The 16,782-nt window shown below is 40.6% G+C and overlaps 1 protein-coding gene across 1 annotated transcript in view; it reads right to left on the reverse strand.

Moving 5' to 3' along the window:
• The window catches only part of csmd1a (CUB and Sushi multiple domains 1a), a 2,254,753-nt gene that overhangs the window by 390,512 nt on the left and 1,847,459 nt on the right, over positions 1–16,782 (reverse strand). The window contains exon 32 of the mRNA XM_072251121.1: positions 4,776–4,889. Coding sequence (XP_072107222.1) covers positions 4,776–4,889 — 114 coding nt within the window. The remainder of the gene's footprint in view (positions 1–4,775; positions 4,890–16,782) is intronic.

Genomic DNA, 16,782 nt, shown 5'->3' on the forward strand with positions numbered 1-16,782 from the left:
GTTTAACAGCCTATATGGAGTGCAGTTTATTGTGGAGTCTATTGTGTTTATTTGTTTTGTAGCTGCTAGCAAGAAGGGTGAATCCCAATATTGTTTATTTTGATAATAGATGTAATCCGAACTTACACAGGATGTTAGTTTATAAAATATATCACCGGGAGAATAAGGAAAGAACTATACACTTTATTAAGCATAACTCTGAATCGTGGATTTATTGACCCTACAGCCACTCTACTAAATTCCCCAACTCCATTCCCATCATGGTAACATTGCGGTTAGTGCAACGCTCTACAGCACCTTCTCTAAGACGGGGATTTGATCCCCACTCATCTGTGAGGCATTTCTACGTTCGTCTATGACCACATGGGCTTCCTTCAGATGCTCCGGTTCCCTCCCACATCCCAAAGACGTTCCAGTTAGGGGTAGTGAGTTGTGGACCTGTTATGTTGGTGCTGAAACATGGCAATGCATGCAGGCTGCCCCAGTACAATTCTCATTGATTTTTGATTTGATACAAACAACTCTTTTCACTGTCTATTTTGATGTACATGGGACAATTAAAGCTCATCTTTAATCCTTATTAAAACACTAGCAGAGGCCACAGAAAAGAAAATGGGAAGATTAAGAAGAGTCTTCCCCTCAAGGAATATTGCATTATATTACACAAGCTTGTCTCAACATCATAAAGAATTGCAGTAAATGCCCATTGTTTGGTCATAAGGTGAGATGAGGTTACGAGAGGCAAGACTGAAACTGTCAATGTACAGCTGAAGATAATAGCTGCAGCGTGATCAGTTGGACAATGTAATGTGATCACTCGAGTATGATGCTCTCCTAAGGGGTTGTCTATTGGTGGGTCCTCACGTGGCTGTGGAGGCCAATCTGGGATCCACATATTCAGGTGCAGAGTGGTCACAAGTAAATGGTGGCTGTGGTTAGTGGTTGGGTCTATTCAGTCTGTCTGTTCACACCTGTGGAACAGCAGAGATTATTTTCATATGGCATAGCTCCCTCTTGAACAGATTTCCTCCAGGAGCATCTATTCAGTGCAATATCTTCTCAGTTTTTAGATGTAATATTGAATTTCTTCAGGCTAATTTTGATATTATCTTTGAAGTGTTTCCGTTGTCCACCAGGGACGCACTGACTTTCCTTCCAGTGGGAGTAAAGGATCTGTTTGGAGAGATGCAAGTTAAGCATCTGGACAACGTTGGACAGTGGACCACACTTAAGGTGGCTCCAAGCAGCTGAATAGTCATCTCAATGATCCTTATAGATTAATTTATTTATTTAAAGCTGCAACGCAGAACAGGCCCTGTTGAAGGAGTGAACACATTTCATTTTACTCACAGCTGTTTCTGGCACTCTAGGCCTGAATGCTTGAAACCACAGTGAGCAAAAGGGTTCTCGATGGTCTTACTGCTTACTTCTAGCCAGCTATCAGTGACAAAAATTGCTGTTGTTTGAACACAAACACATGCAAGTGATGTTATTTAAAAACTGTTTGCCCGAGCACAGTGTTGTGGCTAATGGCTACACAAGTGCATGCAACTGACGTTAGTTAGAAACTGTTCAGCAATACTCTCCTGCCTCAATTAAACAACATTGCGTCCCAAATAAATTAAGGGAATCTTGACTATTTTCTAGATTAGTTTTTGTTCTTTTAGTCCCAAATAAATGGCTGCCCTGATTGACCGATGACCCAGTTAACTGGAATCCACTGTAGTGCACTATACTGATGATATACATATGTCAGTGATAATAAGACTGATTCTGAATCTGGACACATTGCACATTCCAAACTATTCAATATTAAGGTAACTTTCTTTCATTCTGTTTACTTGCGTTCATTCTGGTTGCATTTTTTTGTTCTTTTATTAGCATTATTTGGCCTATTGGGCATGCCTCACACACTTGCTATTTTACACCACACAACAGTGATTAAAAAATGCAACATGCTTCGAACTATGATATTAGTTTTGTCTCAACCCATCAGAAATATTCCCTTTGTTCCATCCATCCTTCCTCCACCTTTGTTCCCACTCAAAACTAGCTTAATTTTTTCCCTTCTGTCAAGTTCTAACAAAGGGTCTTGGACCTGAAAGACAAGCTGCTGTTTGACTGCTCAATGGGAAATGAGTGAGGAAGGTTAGTAGAGTGGTGCATGGCAAAAGGAATATTTCTGGTAGGGTGAGACCTGCAGTTTGACCTGCTGTTTCCCAAGTGCATTATGGTTATGCATTTTTAAACACCACCTGTAGATAAACACTTTGAACATGTCTTTTGGAAAGAGATGCCCCCAGCAGTTTTCAATCTTATTTGAGCATCTGCAGTTTTATTTTTGTTGTGTGCATTTTCATTTGGAGCAACAGACTTCAGGAAAACAAATTTTGAGAACACACTAATTCACAGAAAAAGAAAAGCATCCAAGTAAAGAAATAAAGATCATATTGGTAATCACAAAATATAGACTTTACTTATATTTTTTAATCCACTGTATAGTTTCATGAGTAGAATTTTAATTCAGAAAACCTTTGAATTAAATCAGGAAAGAGATGCAGGATTTTGAAGACACAAACTTAGTGTCTTAGGAACAGCTTCTTCCCCTCCGCCATTAGATTTCTGCATGGTCCTTGAAGCCATTAACACAACCTCACTTTATGCTCTTCTATTGTACTGTGTTTTTATATTTCTTATTGTAACTTACAGCAATTTTTTATGTACTACTGCTGCAAAACATTTCATGACTTATATCACTGATCCTAAACGTAATTTGGATTATGATTAGTGGCTAATATGGCAGAGCATAATTTTTTAAGGTTATTGGAGGAAAATATAGGGGGAATATCAGCAATAAGGTTTTTTTTAAAAACAGAGATTGGTGGGTGTATGGGACATGCTGTCAGGAATGGTGGTAGAAGCAGATACATTTGGTACATACAAGAAACTCTTACAATGGCACATGGATGATTCAGAAGTGGAGGGTTAAATAAAAGGAAAGGATTAGATTGATCTTGGAGCAGGTTAAAAGGGCAGCACATATTGCGGGCCAAAATACATGTGCTGTGTGTAGTCTTCTATGCTGATTCTCCAATATACAAAGTATTATCTTTATTTAGGATGACACTGAATGGCGTCTTGGCCATGGTCTCACCCTATCAGAGATATTCCCTTTGCCATTCATCACTCTACAAACCTTCCTAATTCACTTCCTATTGATCAGTAAAAGTTCACAGAAAACAGCTGAGGTGGGATTTTTTTTTAATTAGGGTGTGATGAATCTGTAGGATTTATTGCCAAAGGTGGCTGTGGAGATAAAGATGTTGGGTGTATTTGAAGCAGAGGTTAATAGGTTCTTGATTAGAATGGGTGTCAAAGGTTGGGGAGAAGGTAGGAGAATGGGGTTGAGAGAGATAATAAATCAGAGCAGATTTGGTGGTCCAAATAGCCTAATTCTACTCTTATGTTTTATCATCTTAATGAAGGTGAGAAAATCATGACAAGTCTTGCCTCATAGAACATACTTTATGGAAACAACCACAACTGCCCTCACACCTGACCTCACACCAATCTTACAAGAGGCTGCAAATTCACTGCGATCATATTCAAATATGGGATTCTGACAAACACACCTACTTACAAATATTACACATTATTACATTGTTTTTTTTAGATCTACATTTTCAGTTTCCTTGAAGTTTTAGCTTTACAACAATTTTATCTTTTGAATATTCTGCTTCTTATATCCCCACCAGCTTGGGCTAGCAAGTCCCTTACTTTCAAGTAAAAATCTTCCACTCTTTCTATTTCTCCAATGAAACAGTAACATTCTTTGGAATCTCAGGAATGTCACTAGAGTCACAGAGTGATAGAGCATAACAGCACAGAAACAGGCCATTCAGTCCATGCCATGTAATTATTCTACCTTGCCCTATCAAGTTGCACCCAGACTATAGCACTCCAAACCCTTCTCATCCACACATTTATAAGATACAGGAACAGAATTAGGCCATTTGGCCCATCAAGTCTGCTCTGCCATTTCATTATGACTGATCCAATTTTTCCCTCAGCCTAATCTCCTTCACGGCCCAATCCATCAAGAATCTATCAATCTCTGCCTTAAATATACTTTAAAGACTACATCTCCACAACTCCCTGTGCAATAAATCCACAGATTCACCCCACAATCAGCCTAAAAAAATTCCTTCTAATCTCCATTCTGAAAGGACAACCCTCTATTCTGAGGCTGTGTCCTCTGGTCTGTGATTCTCTCACCATCAGAAATGTCCTCTCCACATCCACTCTACCAAGGTTTTCACCAGTTGATAAGTTTCAATGAGGGGTCCAATAACCACTCTCACTTCTCTTTTACACTTTATGTATCAGCAGAAACTTTTGGTATCCTCTTTGATATTATTGGCTAGCTTACTTTCATAAGCTATCCAAATTTCTCTTAAGTGTTGAAATCAAATTCACATCCACCACTTCTGCTGGCAACTTGTTCCACACTCTCAACTGCCTCCGAGTGAAGAAGTTCCCCCTCATGTTACCTGTAAACATTTCACCTTTCACCCTTAACACTGTCAGAGTCAGAGATCCATGTTTAACTATTCTACAGAACTTAAAATATATTTGTGCCACCTTACAAACTCTAAATGGATGTGTGGGCATGTGTAAGGCGTGGTTATATACAAACTCTAAATGAACTAGTGCTACCTTATACTTGCTTACTAAATTTTATTTTTCCTTAAGGATTGTAGGAAGGTAAAACTTACCAGAGTGTGATCCAGAAAGAGAACCAAGAAGCCTGTCTTGTTGGCTGTGTCCATCAAACAGCTCCACCATGTCATTCAGTGCTGTCTGAAAATATGCAAATTGTCCAAAAACCACTGCAAAAATACAATAGGAAGAGAGTGATGGTTGGAAGCACTGGCCAACATTGGAATTAATAACCAGCATTGCCAATATACACTCAATGGCCACTTTACAAGTACCTACTAAAGTGATCACTGAATGCATGTTCATGATCTTCTGCTGCTGTAGCCAAGCTACTTCAAGGTCTGACATGTTGTGCATTCAGAGATGCTCTTCAGCATACCACTGTTGTAACATGTGGTTACTTGAGTTTAGTTTCTGCTGCCTTCCTGTCAGCTTGAACCATTCTGGCCATTCCTGTCTGATCTCTCTCACTAACAAGGTGTTTTCACCCACTGAAATGCCATTTACTGGATGTTTTTTTTTGTTTTTTATGTCACTCTCTGTAAATTCTAGAGACTATTGTGCATGAAAATCGCAGGTAATGAACTGTTTCTGAGTTACTCAAACCACTCTGTCTGGCTTTGACAATCATTCCACAGTCAAGTCACTTAGATCATAATCTTCTCCATTCTGATATTTGTTCTGAACAACTGAATCTGTTGATCATGTCTCCATGCTTTTATGCATTAAGTTGCTGCCATATGATTGGCTGATTAGATATTTGCATTGACAAGCAGGTATACAGGTGTACCTAATAAAGTGGTCATTGTGTGAAAGCAGTAATACATTGTTTTCTTCACCCATCTCATTACACACTATTCTAGGTATCAAATAATGAGATGACAATCATAAATCTACAAAATGTTGACCTCTCAAGTTTACCTCACCTTTAACAAACACAGCAGCAGATAAGTTTCTTTATTACTGTCATATAAACCGAGGTACAGTGCAAAACTTGTCTTGCTTGTCATCCATACAGATTGGAGTCAGAATCAGAACCTGGTTTAATATCATTGCATACATTGTGAAATTTGTTGTACAGCACATTGCATAAAATCTATAAATTACAATAGGAAATAGATATAGAGGGAGAGAGGGAGAAAGAAAGAAAAAGTGCAGTGCAGGCACACAATAAGATGCAAGGTCATAGTGAGGTAGATTGTAAGATCAAAACTGCATTCACGTTTTTCTAGGGAACCATTCAATCTTTTTGTAATAATAACACAGAAAACATTCATGAAGACAATGAAGAGTAATAGTTCTTTAGGTGTTTGATTTTGCATCCTGCAATTAAAATTTTGACACAATAATGAAATGCATGGGTGATTTTGATGAGAATCATTTAACTTTTGCCTTACTGCTTTAGTACTTTTATTGTGCAGTGAAACTTCAGCCTTAAAAATAAAATCCTAGAGGATCTTGCACGTGGTATTAAGAGAAACAATGGGGGAAAAACAACACACCGGCGAGACCAACCCTAGAGTAGTGTGTGTAGCTTTGCTCGACATATGCAAAAAAGAGAGCGCAGAGTAAATTCACTAAGATGTTAAAATCAATGTTGTAAACAGGATGTTCAAAATTCCTACAGCATTTTATGTGTTACTCTGCAGAATATCTTGTGTTCATGTTAAAAACAATACTCTGGGGGACTCAGTGAGCCAGGCAGGATCTGTGGAGGGAAATGGACAGTCGTCATTTTGGGTGAGATCCTTCATCTGAACTGCCTTTCGCCAGACTGTTGTTTGGATAGGAAGATGTAAGTATGGGGAGTGATTGGAATGACTGAGCATATTTCTCCTGGAGTGAAGGGGTAACCTGAAATTAAAATGTCTGTTCTGTCCGCCAGGGAAAGCAGGATCTCCCAGTGGCCACACATTTTAATTCCACATCCCATTCCCATTCTGACATGCCTATCCACGGCCTCCTCTACTGTAAAGATGAAGCCACACTCAGGTTGGAGGAACAACATCTCATATTCTGTCTGGGTAGCCTCCAACCTGATAGCATGAACATCGACTTCTCTAACTTCCGCTAATGCCCCACCTCCCCTCGTACCCCATCCGTTATTTATTTTTATACACACATTCTTTCTCTCACTCTCCTTTTTCTCCCTCTGTCCCTCTGACTATACCCCTTGCCCATCCTCTGGGTCCCCCCCCCCTTGTCTTTCTCCCTGGGCCTCCTGTCCCATGATCCTCTCGTATCCCTTTTGCCTATCACCTGTCCAGCTCTTGGCTCCACCACTCCCCCTCCTGTCTTCTCCTGTCATTTTGGATCTCCCCCTCCCCCTCCCACTTTCAAATCTCTTACTAACTCTTCCTTCAGTTAGTCCTGACGAAGGGTCTCCGCCTGAAATGTCGACTGTACCTCTTCCTAAAAATGCTGCCTGGCCTGCTGCGTTCACCAGCAGCTTTGTTGTGTGTAGCATGAACATTAATTTCTCTTACTTGCAGCAATCACCTGCATCCTTCTCTCTTTACCCATTCTCCATTCCGGTTTCCCTCTCACTGCTTCTCTTGTCCTCCCTTGCCCAACACCTCCATCTGATGCTTCTCCTTTCCTTTCTCCCATGGTCCACTCTCCATTCCTATCAGGTTACTTCTTCTTCAGTTCTTTACCTTTTCCAACTAACTCTTTCTGGCTTCTTCCTTCATCCTTTTCCTCCCCCACCCACCTACCTACCTCCTCACCTGGTCTCATCTATCACCTGCCAGCTTGTAATCCTTTCTCTCCCCCACATTCTTACTCTGTCTTATTCCCCCTTTTTTCCCATTCATGATGAATGGTCTCAACATGAAACATTAACTGTTTAATGCTGCCTGACCTGCTGAATTCCTCCAGCATTTTGTGTGTGTTGCTCCGGATTTTCGCATCTGCAAATTCTCTTGTGTTTATGATGTGCATGTGGTCAGGAGTTCCCTTTGGGTGCTCCAGTTGCCTTAGTGACGTTCAGACAGGTTTACAGGTTACTGTAAATTACTGCACCAAGTCAGAACTACTTTCTTTCACCAGAGAGTGGCGAATCTGTGGAATGCTTTGCCACGGAAAGCTGTGGAGGCCAAGTCATTGTGTATATTTAAAATGGCGGTTGATAGGTTCTTGACTAGTAAGGGCATCAAAGGTTACGGGAAAAAAGGCAGGAGAGTGGGGTTGAGAGGGATAACAAATAAGCTAAATGGCTTAATTCAGCTTGTGTGCCTTATGGTCATATAGATATGGTATTGGTTTATCATTGTCTTACATACTGAAGAACAGCGAAAAGCTTGTCCTGCATACTGTTGTGTCCAACTGTATAATTCTTGGTTTAATTGTTTCATTGTCAGTTTCTTTGCAGTTCAGCAATTAAGTGTCTGCTTGTAAACTCAGGTGCCATATGCAGGTGCAAACTGTGATAGTTAATTTACTTCAAGCTTTGAACCTTGACTCAATACTCTTTTAACAGTGGGATAGAAACTGTTCTACCTCCCCTTTGAATCAAAGAATCAAAAGGGAGGTGAGGACTGCACGAGAGAAAATTGGTTCCAGGTCACAGGGAAATAATGAGAGCAACTAATGAGAGTGCATCCAGGAGCAGGCATGAATCTGACAGGCTGAATGGCCCACATCAGTGTCACCACCATTTTAAAACTGTCAGCAGCAGGACACCTTATTGAGACATAGAGACAGAGAGATACAGCAAAGGTCTTTTGGCTCATCAACCCTCAATCATATATCTCCATCAATCCTACATGAAACCCATTTGATCATCCTTCCCACCTTGTTATGTCCGTTGCACTTTGTGTTACCTGCACCATACTCTCCGTAGCGGTAGCATAATGTACTGTATTCAGTAATTATTTTCCCTTTGTTTATAGAACAGAAAGCATTATAGTACAGAAACAGGCCCTTCGGCCTGCAATGTTCTGCCAAGCCATTAACTTCATCATGTCTAATTACACTAACCGCTTCTACTTGCATATCCAAAAATAGAACGTAAGTATACCAGGAGTAAACAGTGAGATACTTTTCCTGTCTTAGAACATAGAACAGTACAGCATAAGAACAGGCCCTTCGGCGCACGATGTTGTGCCAATCTAATTAGGCTAATCACATCTAATTATGTTAATCCTTTCTGCTTAAGTGTTGAGTGATAGAATGTAAATATATCAGAAACAAATACAGAGCTACTTACTCTGTCTTAAAGCATAGAACAGTACACCACAGGATAAGCTATTCAGTTTACGTTGTTGTGTCGATCTTGATAGCAATTTATAGTAAATGTTTTCCTCCTGTGCTCCATGCATATCCCTCTATTCCATTCATACTGATGTCTATCTACAAGTCTCTGAAACTTGTTTATTTCTGGGCACCAATTCACCACAATGACAATGGGATAACCTCACTTTGGGAGAATTGTCTTTTTGATCGCGGTCTCTCTCCTAAGTATTGTACTGCTTCAATACACTGACGTGATGAAATGTTCTATGTGAATGGTGTGCAAAACCAGATTTTCACTGCATCTCGGTACATGTGCCAATTATAAACCAATTACCCACTTGAACATACAGAACAGAAATATTGAGAAGGTAGAAGATTTGAAAAATAAGAACAAATATAATAAGTCTAACAGTGCCTCTGGCACTGAAAATTAATGTAATATCATCACCAAAAAAACAAATATTTGTACTCCAGAATAAACAGTTTTATAGTAAATTATAAACTTAAGAGATTTTGTAGATGTTGGAAATCCACAGCAACATGTACAAAATACTGAAGGAAGCCAGCAGGTCAGGCAGAATCAATGGAGGGAAATAAACAGTTGATGTTTCAGGTTGAGACTCTCCTTCAGGACTGAAAGAAAGGGGACGGAAGCCAGAATAAGAAGGTGGGTCAGTGACAGGTGAGACTGGGTGAGGGGAAAGGTGAGTGGCGGAGAGAAGATGAAGAAAGAAGATGAAGAAAGAAGCTGTGAAGTGATAGATGGAAGATTTAAGGGCTGAAGAAGGAATTTGATAAGGAGAGGTCAGTGGACTATGGAAGAAAGGGAAGGCAAACAGGCTCAATAACTTTATCTTTGTCCTTATAATGAGTAGTGCTGATATAATCAGCCTGGGTCCTGTTAATTATCCATCTTAATGCTAAGATTGTGAAATAGAAACAAAATTCTGAACTTCCCTGAAATTCACCATCAAATAGGAGTTGCAAATATTACATGTCATGTGTCACCAATTCAATATACCTGCAAGTCCAGTGTCATAAATTCAATCTACTTGTGGATCTCACACAATTACAAATCCAATATTTCTTCAAATCCCAGGTCAAGAAATACAATATAGTTGACTCCTTCCATTTCAAAGTTGCTTAATTCAAATCGTCTGTTAATGCATACTGAAATTCCACAAAAATAGGCTCTGATTGAGGACACATGGTGAGTATATTGTTTAATTCAATCCTTTTAATTCATGTTAATGGCTCATTTGAATTGAATTCAAGTTCTTTTTCCTGAACTAAATAGTCCTTGACCCAATGACTCAGTCAAAATCAACCCGCTTCATTGAACTCAGAGATATTCTGACATAATGTGTCATAAATGACAAATGAGTCTGCCAAACAGCCTTGAAGTTGTAACACACACAAAATGCTGAAGGAACTCAGCAGCTCAGGAAGGATCTATGGAGAGAAATAAACAGTCAACGTTTCAGCCCGGGGCCCTTCATTAGGACTTGTGCTTGTACCAAGAATTACCCATATCGTACAACAGATTACTAGTTTAGCTTTAAAGATAAAGATTAAAGATTAGTTTTATTTGTCACATGTACATGGAACAGTGAAATGAGTTGATTGTGTCAACGACCAAGGAATTCTGATGATTGTGTTGGGGTCAGCCGACAAGTGTTGCCACACTTCCAGTGTCAACACACCATGCACACAATTTACTAATGCTCACTAAGTTGTATGTCTTTGTAATGTGGAAGGAAACTGGAGCACCTGAAGGAAACCCATGTGGTTGGGTGGCAAACTTCAGGGCAGACTTTATCTCTTCATTATTTTATTTATTTTTAATTAGATATACAGCACAGTAAGAGTCCCTGCCAGTTCAACAAGCTTGCGCTGCCCAATTACACCCATGTGGCCAATTAACCTAATAACCTGTACATCTTACGAATGTAGGAAGAGACCACAGCACCCAATGAAAACCTGCAGAGTGACAAGGAGTACGTAGAGCTATCCTTACCGAGGGGAGTGAAATTGTAACTAGGTCACTAATTGCTCTGCTACTGCGCTGTGACCTTTACAGGTAAAGAGCAGAACTGAACTGAATCATAAAGAATGAACGGAATGAGGAAAATAAATAAACATGAAATCACATACCGTGAGGCTCAAGGACAGCTCCTACCCTGCTGTTATCAGTCTTCAACTGACCACTTGTATTCTTTGATGGACTCTTGGCCTCACAATCTACCATGCCTTGTTATGATCTTATTGTGAACCTGTACTGCACTTTCTTTGTATCAGTTACACTTTATTCTTCATCGATACTGTCCTTACCTTAGTCTACCTCAATGCATTATGTAATGATTAGATCTGTATGAACAGTACTCAAGACAAGATTTTCACTGTAATAAACTGAGAGCAGAGTTTGAAACTCCAAATAGAGCCAGTGGATCTTCAGGCACCAGGCAGTTGTGTGTGTTGAATGTTGGCATAAAGTTCAAATGTTCAAAGTTTAAAGTAAATTTATTATCGAAGTACATACTGTATATGTCACCATCTGTAACCCTGAGATTCATTTTCCTGAAGGCATTCACAGTAAGTACAAGAAACACAATAGACTCAAAGAAAGACCAGACCCAAGAAGATAAACAAGCATCTAATGTGCAAAAGACAACAAAGTGTGCAAATACAAAAAGAAAAAAAGAATAAATAAGCCATAATTATCAAACATGAGATGAAAAACACCTGATCGTGAAATCACTAATTTGTTAAGATGATTCAAAAATATGCTACAGAAAGGGAAGTTGCAGGCTGCAGATTGCAGTTCAGAAGAAATATATTTAGCAGTTTTGTAAGCTGCCTAGAACATATTGCTGTGTTTCACTGGTGTCATCTTGGAATTTGTTAAATGGGAAATGATTCTAATATTGTATCAAATTTCCACAGTTTCCTTATGTCTATATATCAGAATCAGCTTCTGATTCTAATTCTGAAATGTCTACACCTTATCCCTCTCCATAGATGCTGCCTGACCTGCTGAGATCCTCCATCATTTTGTGTGTGTTTCTCTGGATTTCCAACATCAGCAGAATCTCTTGTGTTTAAGATTTATCATGATGGTGGCTGAATTAGAGAACATATGTTATGAGGAGAGGTTGAATGAGCAAGGGATTTTAAGTCAAGTCAAGTCACTTTTTATTGTCATTTCGACCATAACTGCTGATACAGTACACAGTAAAAACGAGACAATGTTTCTCAGGACCATGGTGCTACATGAACAATACAAAAACTACACTAGACTACAGACCTACCCAGGACTGCATAAAGTGCAGAAAACAGTGCAGACATTACAATAAATAATAAATAAGACAATATGCACAGTAGAGGGCAGTAGGTTGGTTTCAGTCTAGGCCCTGGGTATTGAGGAGTCTGATGGCTTGGGGGAAGAAATTGTTACATAGTCTGGGCGTGAGAGCCTGAATACTTCAGTGTCTTTTGCCAGATGGCAGGAGGGAGAAGAGTTTGCGTGAGGGGTGCGTGGGGTCCTTCTTAATGCTGTTTGCTTTATGGATGCGGCGTGTGGTGTAAATGTCTGTAATGACAGGAAGAGAGACCCCGATGATCTTCTCAGCTGACCTCATTATCTGCTGCAGGGTCTTGTGATTCGAGATGGTGCAATTTCCGAACCAGGCAGTGATGCAGCTGCTCAGGATGCTCTCAATACAACCTCTGTTGAATGTAGTTAGGATGGTGGGGGTGGGAGATGGACTTTTCTCAGCCTTGGCAGAAAGTAGAGACACTGCTGGGCTTTCTTTGCTAAGGAGCTGGTGTTGAGGGACCAGGTGAGATTCTCCACCAGGTGAACACCAAGAAATTTGGTGCTCTTAATGATCTCTACGGAGGAGTCGTCAATGTTCAGTGGAGAGTGGTAGTTCCATGTCCTCCTGAAGTCAACATCTATCTCTTTTGTTTTGTTCACATTCAGAGACAGGTTGTTGGCTCTGCACCAGTCTGTTAGCCGCTGCACCTCCTTTCTGTATGCTGACTCATGGTTCTTGCTGATGAGACCCACCACGGTCGTGTCATTGGTGAACTTGATTATGTGGTTCGAGCTGTGTGTTGCAGCACAGTTGTGGGTCAGCAGAGTGAACAGCAGTGGACTGAGCACACAGCCCTGGGGGGGGGGGGGGGGCATGCTCTGTGATGGTGTTGGAGATGCTGCTTCCAATCCGGACTGACTGAGGTCTCCCAATCAGGAAGTCTAGGATCCAGTTGCAGAGGGAGGTGTTCAGGACCAGTAGGCTCAGCTTTCCAGTCAGTTTCTGAGGAATGATTGTGTTGAATGCTGAACTGAAGTCTATGAACAGCATTCGAACGTACATATCTTTTTTGTCCAGGTGGGTTAGGGCCAGGTAGATGGTGATGGCAATGGCGTTATCTGTTGAACGATTGGGACAGTACGCGAACTGCAGGGGGTCCAGTGAGGTGGGTAGCAGGGTCTTGATGTGCCTCATGACGAGTCTTTCAAAACACTTCATGATGATGGGTGTGAGTGCGACGGGACGGTAGTCATTGAGGCAAGATACTGAAGACTTTTTTGGCACAGGGATGATGGTGGTGGCCTTGAAGCACGTAGGAATGACGGCGCTGCTCAGGGAGATGTTGAGGATGTCAGTGAGAATCTCAGCTAGCTGGTCTGCATATCCTCTAAGCACTCTGCCAGGAATATTGTCTGGGAATTTCTCTTAGGAGTGAAGGAGGGTGAGAGGAGACTTGATAGAAGTGTACAAGATGATAAGAGGCTTAGATTGAATGTAGAACCCGAGGCTTTATCCTGTAGAAAAATGGCTAGTGCTAGAGAGCATAATTTTAAGGACATGAAAAGAAAGTATAGGGAGGATGTCAAAAGGAAGTTTATTTTAAAGGGAGTGGTGAGTCCATGGAAAGTCTTACCAGGTGTGGTTGAGGCAGATACATTTATAGCATCTAATAAACTCTTAGATATAGACACATGGATGATAGATAATGGAGGGCTATGTTGGAGGGAAAGGTAGAGTAAGTTAATAGTTCGGCACAATATTGTGGGCAAAGGACCTGTACTCTGCTGTAGTCCTCTAAGTTCTACGTCTGTGTTCAATATAGGTTATGCAACCACTATGCTAAACACCTTATTCTCCCTGCAAGAAAAACGATTAACTCCTCGTCATTTCTTACTTTAATTCCCCATCACTCTCCCTCTTGAACACATTTTGTTTTGATGCATACATTGGAAACTATATCTCATCATGCAACAATGCAGAATTGCAGCATTAAATCCACTCTCCTTGTACTGGTGCTTTCTTGGATTCACTGTTCACCTACTCTCCCACAGAATATAACACATTATCTTGATTTATAACTAAAATGTCACCTCTGGTCAACACAAGATTGTTTATGACATGACAGCTTGATAATAAATCCAACTACTGAGAATTCATGAAATAGCTGTTTTTTTTTCTGACTCACAAAATCTAGAAATATCAAATGCCTGTTGAACCATTAGGTCTCTCCTGCTGTTCATTATGATTTCTATCTCAGTGCATTTGGTGCAGTGACCTAATGTTTAAAGATCCCTTTCATTACAATATTCTAATCAGTTCTGGTCACCTCATCATAGGAAGGGTGTGGAAGCTTTAGACAGAGTACAGGGGAGATTTACCAGAATGCTGCCTGGATTAGAGAGCATGTCTTATAAGGGCAGGTTGAGCGAGCTAGGGCTTTTCTCTTAGGTGAGAATGGGGATGAGATGTGGCTTGATCGAGGTGTACAAAATGATAGGAAGCATAAATCGAGTGAATAACCAAAGGCTTCTTCCCAGAGCAGAAATGCCTAATACAAAGGGGCATAAATTTAAGCTGATTGGAGAACAGTATAGGGGGGATGTCAGAGGTAAGTTTTTTTACACAGAGTGCTGGGTGCATAGTATAATATGTCAGGGGTGTAGGTAAAGGCAGATACATTAGAGGAATTTTAGAAACTCATAGATTGATGATATGAAAATAGAGGGCTATGCGAAAGGGAAGGGCTAGACTGATCTTAGAGTAGGTTAAAAGGTCAGCACAACATCGTGGGATACTGGGCCTGTACTGTGCTGTAATGTTCTATGGTCTGTACTCCTTCAGCCCAAGTGGTCCATGCTGTCTTATCACATCCATAGATCCCAAATCACATTCCAGTTAGGATTATAAACTATACTCCAGATGCCTGCTGGACATTTCAGAGTGAAATTCATAAACTTGTACCCACTGTAATTTTCCATTTTAGACTTTTGTGCATATCAGAGACTTAGTAGGGATGACGAATATATCAACCTCCACCTCGAATACACCCAATGACTTGGCCTCCAAGAATTAAATGCCACAGATGGCTGTGGAGGTCAATTTATTGGGTGTATTTAAAGAGGAGATTGATAGCTTCTTGATTCGGAAGGGCAAGAAGGGTTATGCGGAGAAATTGGGGGAATGGAGCTGAGAGGGAAAATAAATCAGCCATTATGGAATGGCAAAGCAGACTTGATGGGTGAATGGCTTCATTTGGCTCCAATATGTTATGGTCTTAAAAACATTACACTCTTCACAAGTTTCTAACCATTTAACATTAATAGATAGAAATTAATGGACTAGCTATTAGCACTTACATTCATTCTTGGTTACAAGCTTCTCTGTCAGATACACTCAGTCAAAAAAAAAGCTCTATACATCATAAAGTCAGCTGAGGAAGTGCCGTGTTCCAGACAATGGGTCATCTATCAAGCATTCATTTTCTACTAATTCATAAAATCTCTTCATGGTATGAAATTCTTTTTATATCAATCCCTTCTGAACTCTATATTTTTCAGTGCAGAGGGAGTATCGCTGGAGAAAGAAAAATACCAAACTGAATATTTGTTCCCATGCTCCAAATAACTCTAAATAAATAAAAAAAAGAATACTGATCTGAAGAAGTCATTTTTCAGACAGTCATAGAACATAGAACAGTACAGGTTCTTTGGACTATGATGTTATACTGAGCTTTTAACGTACTCCAAGATCAATCTAACCCTTACCTCCTACATAACACTCCATTTTTCTAACTATCTGTCACTAGACCACATCACCAGAACATTCCACACACCCACTACTCTCTGTGTAAATTGCTCTGATGCTTCCTCCAGTCACCTTACAATAATGCCCCCGTGGTTTTAGCCATATTCACTCGATCTATGTCACTTATCATTTTGTACACCTCTGTCAAGTGTAAAGGAGGATGTTTACAGTAGAGGAGGCCGTGGATAGACATGTCAGAATGGGAATGGAATGCCAGAGAAAGCAGGATCTCCCAGTGTAGACCGCTTTGCTGAACATTTACACTCTTTCCGCCAGAGAAAGCAGGATCTCCTAGTGTAGACCGCTTTGCTGAACATCTACGCTCTGTCCGCCAGAGAAAGCAGGATCTCCCAGTGGCCACACATTTTAATTCCACATCCCATTCCCATTCTGACATATCTATCCACGGCCTCCTCTACTGTAAAGATGAAGCCACACTCAGGTTGGAGAAACAACACCTTATATTCCGTCTGGGTAGCCTCCAACCTGATGGCATGAACATCGACTTCTCTAACTTCCGCTAGGCCCCACCTCCCCATCGTACCCCATCTGTTACTTATTTTTATACACACATTCTTTCTCTCACTCTCCTTTTTCTCCCTCTGTCCCTCTGAATATACCTCTTGCCCATCCTCTGGGTCTCTCCCCCCCCCCCCGCTGTCTTTCTTCCCGGACCTCCTGTTCCATGATCCTCTCGTATCCCCTT

This window comes from Mobula birostris, chromosome 2 (genome assembly GCF_030028105.1).
Source record: "Mobula birostris isolate sMobBir1 chromosome 2, sMobBir1.hap1, whole genome shotgun sequence".
Taxonomy (NCBI): domain Eukaryota; kingdom Metazoa; phylum Chordata; class Chondrichthyes; order Myliobatiformes; family Myliobatidae; genus Mobula; species Mobula birostris.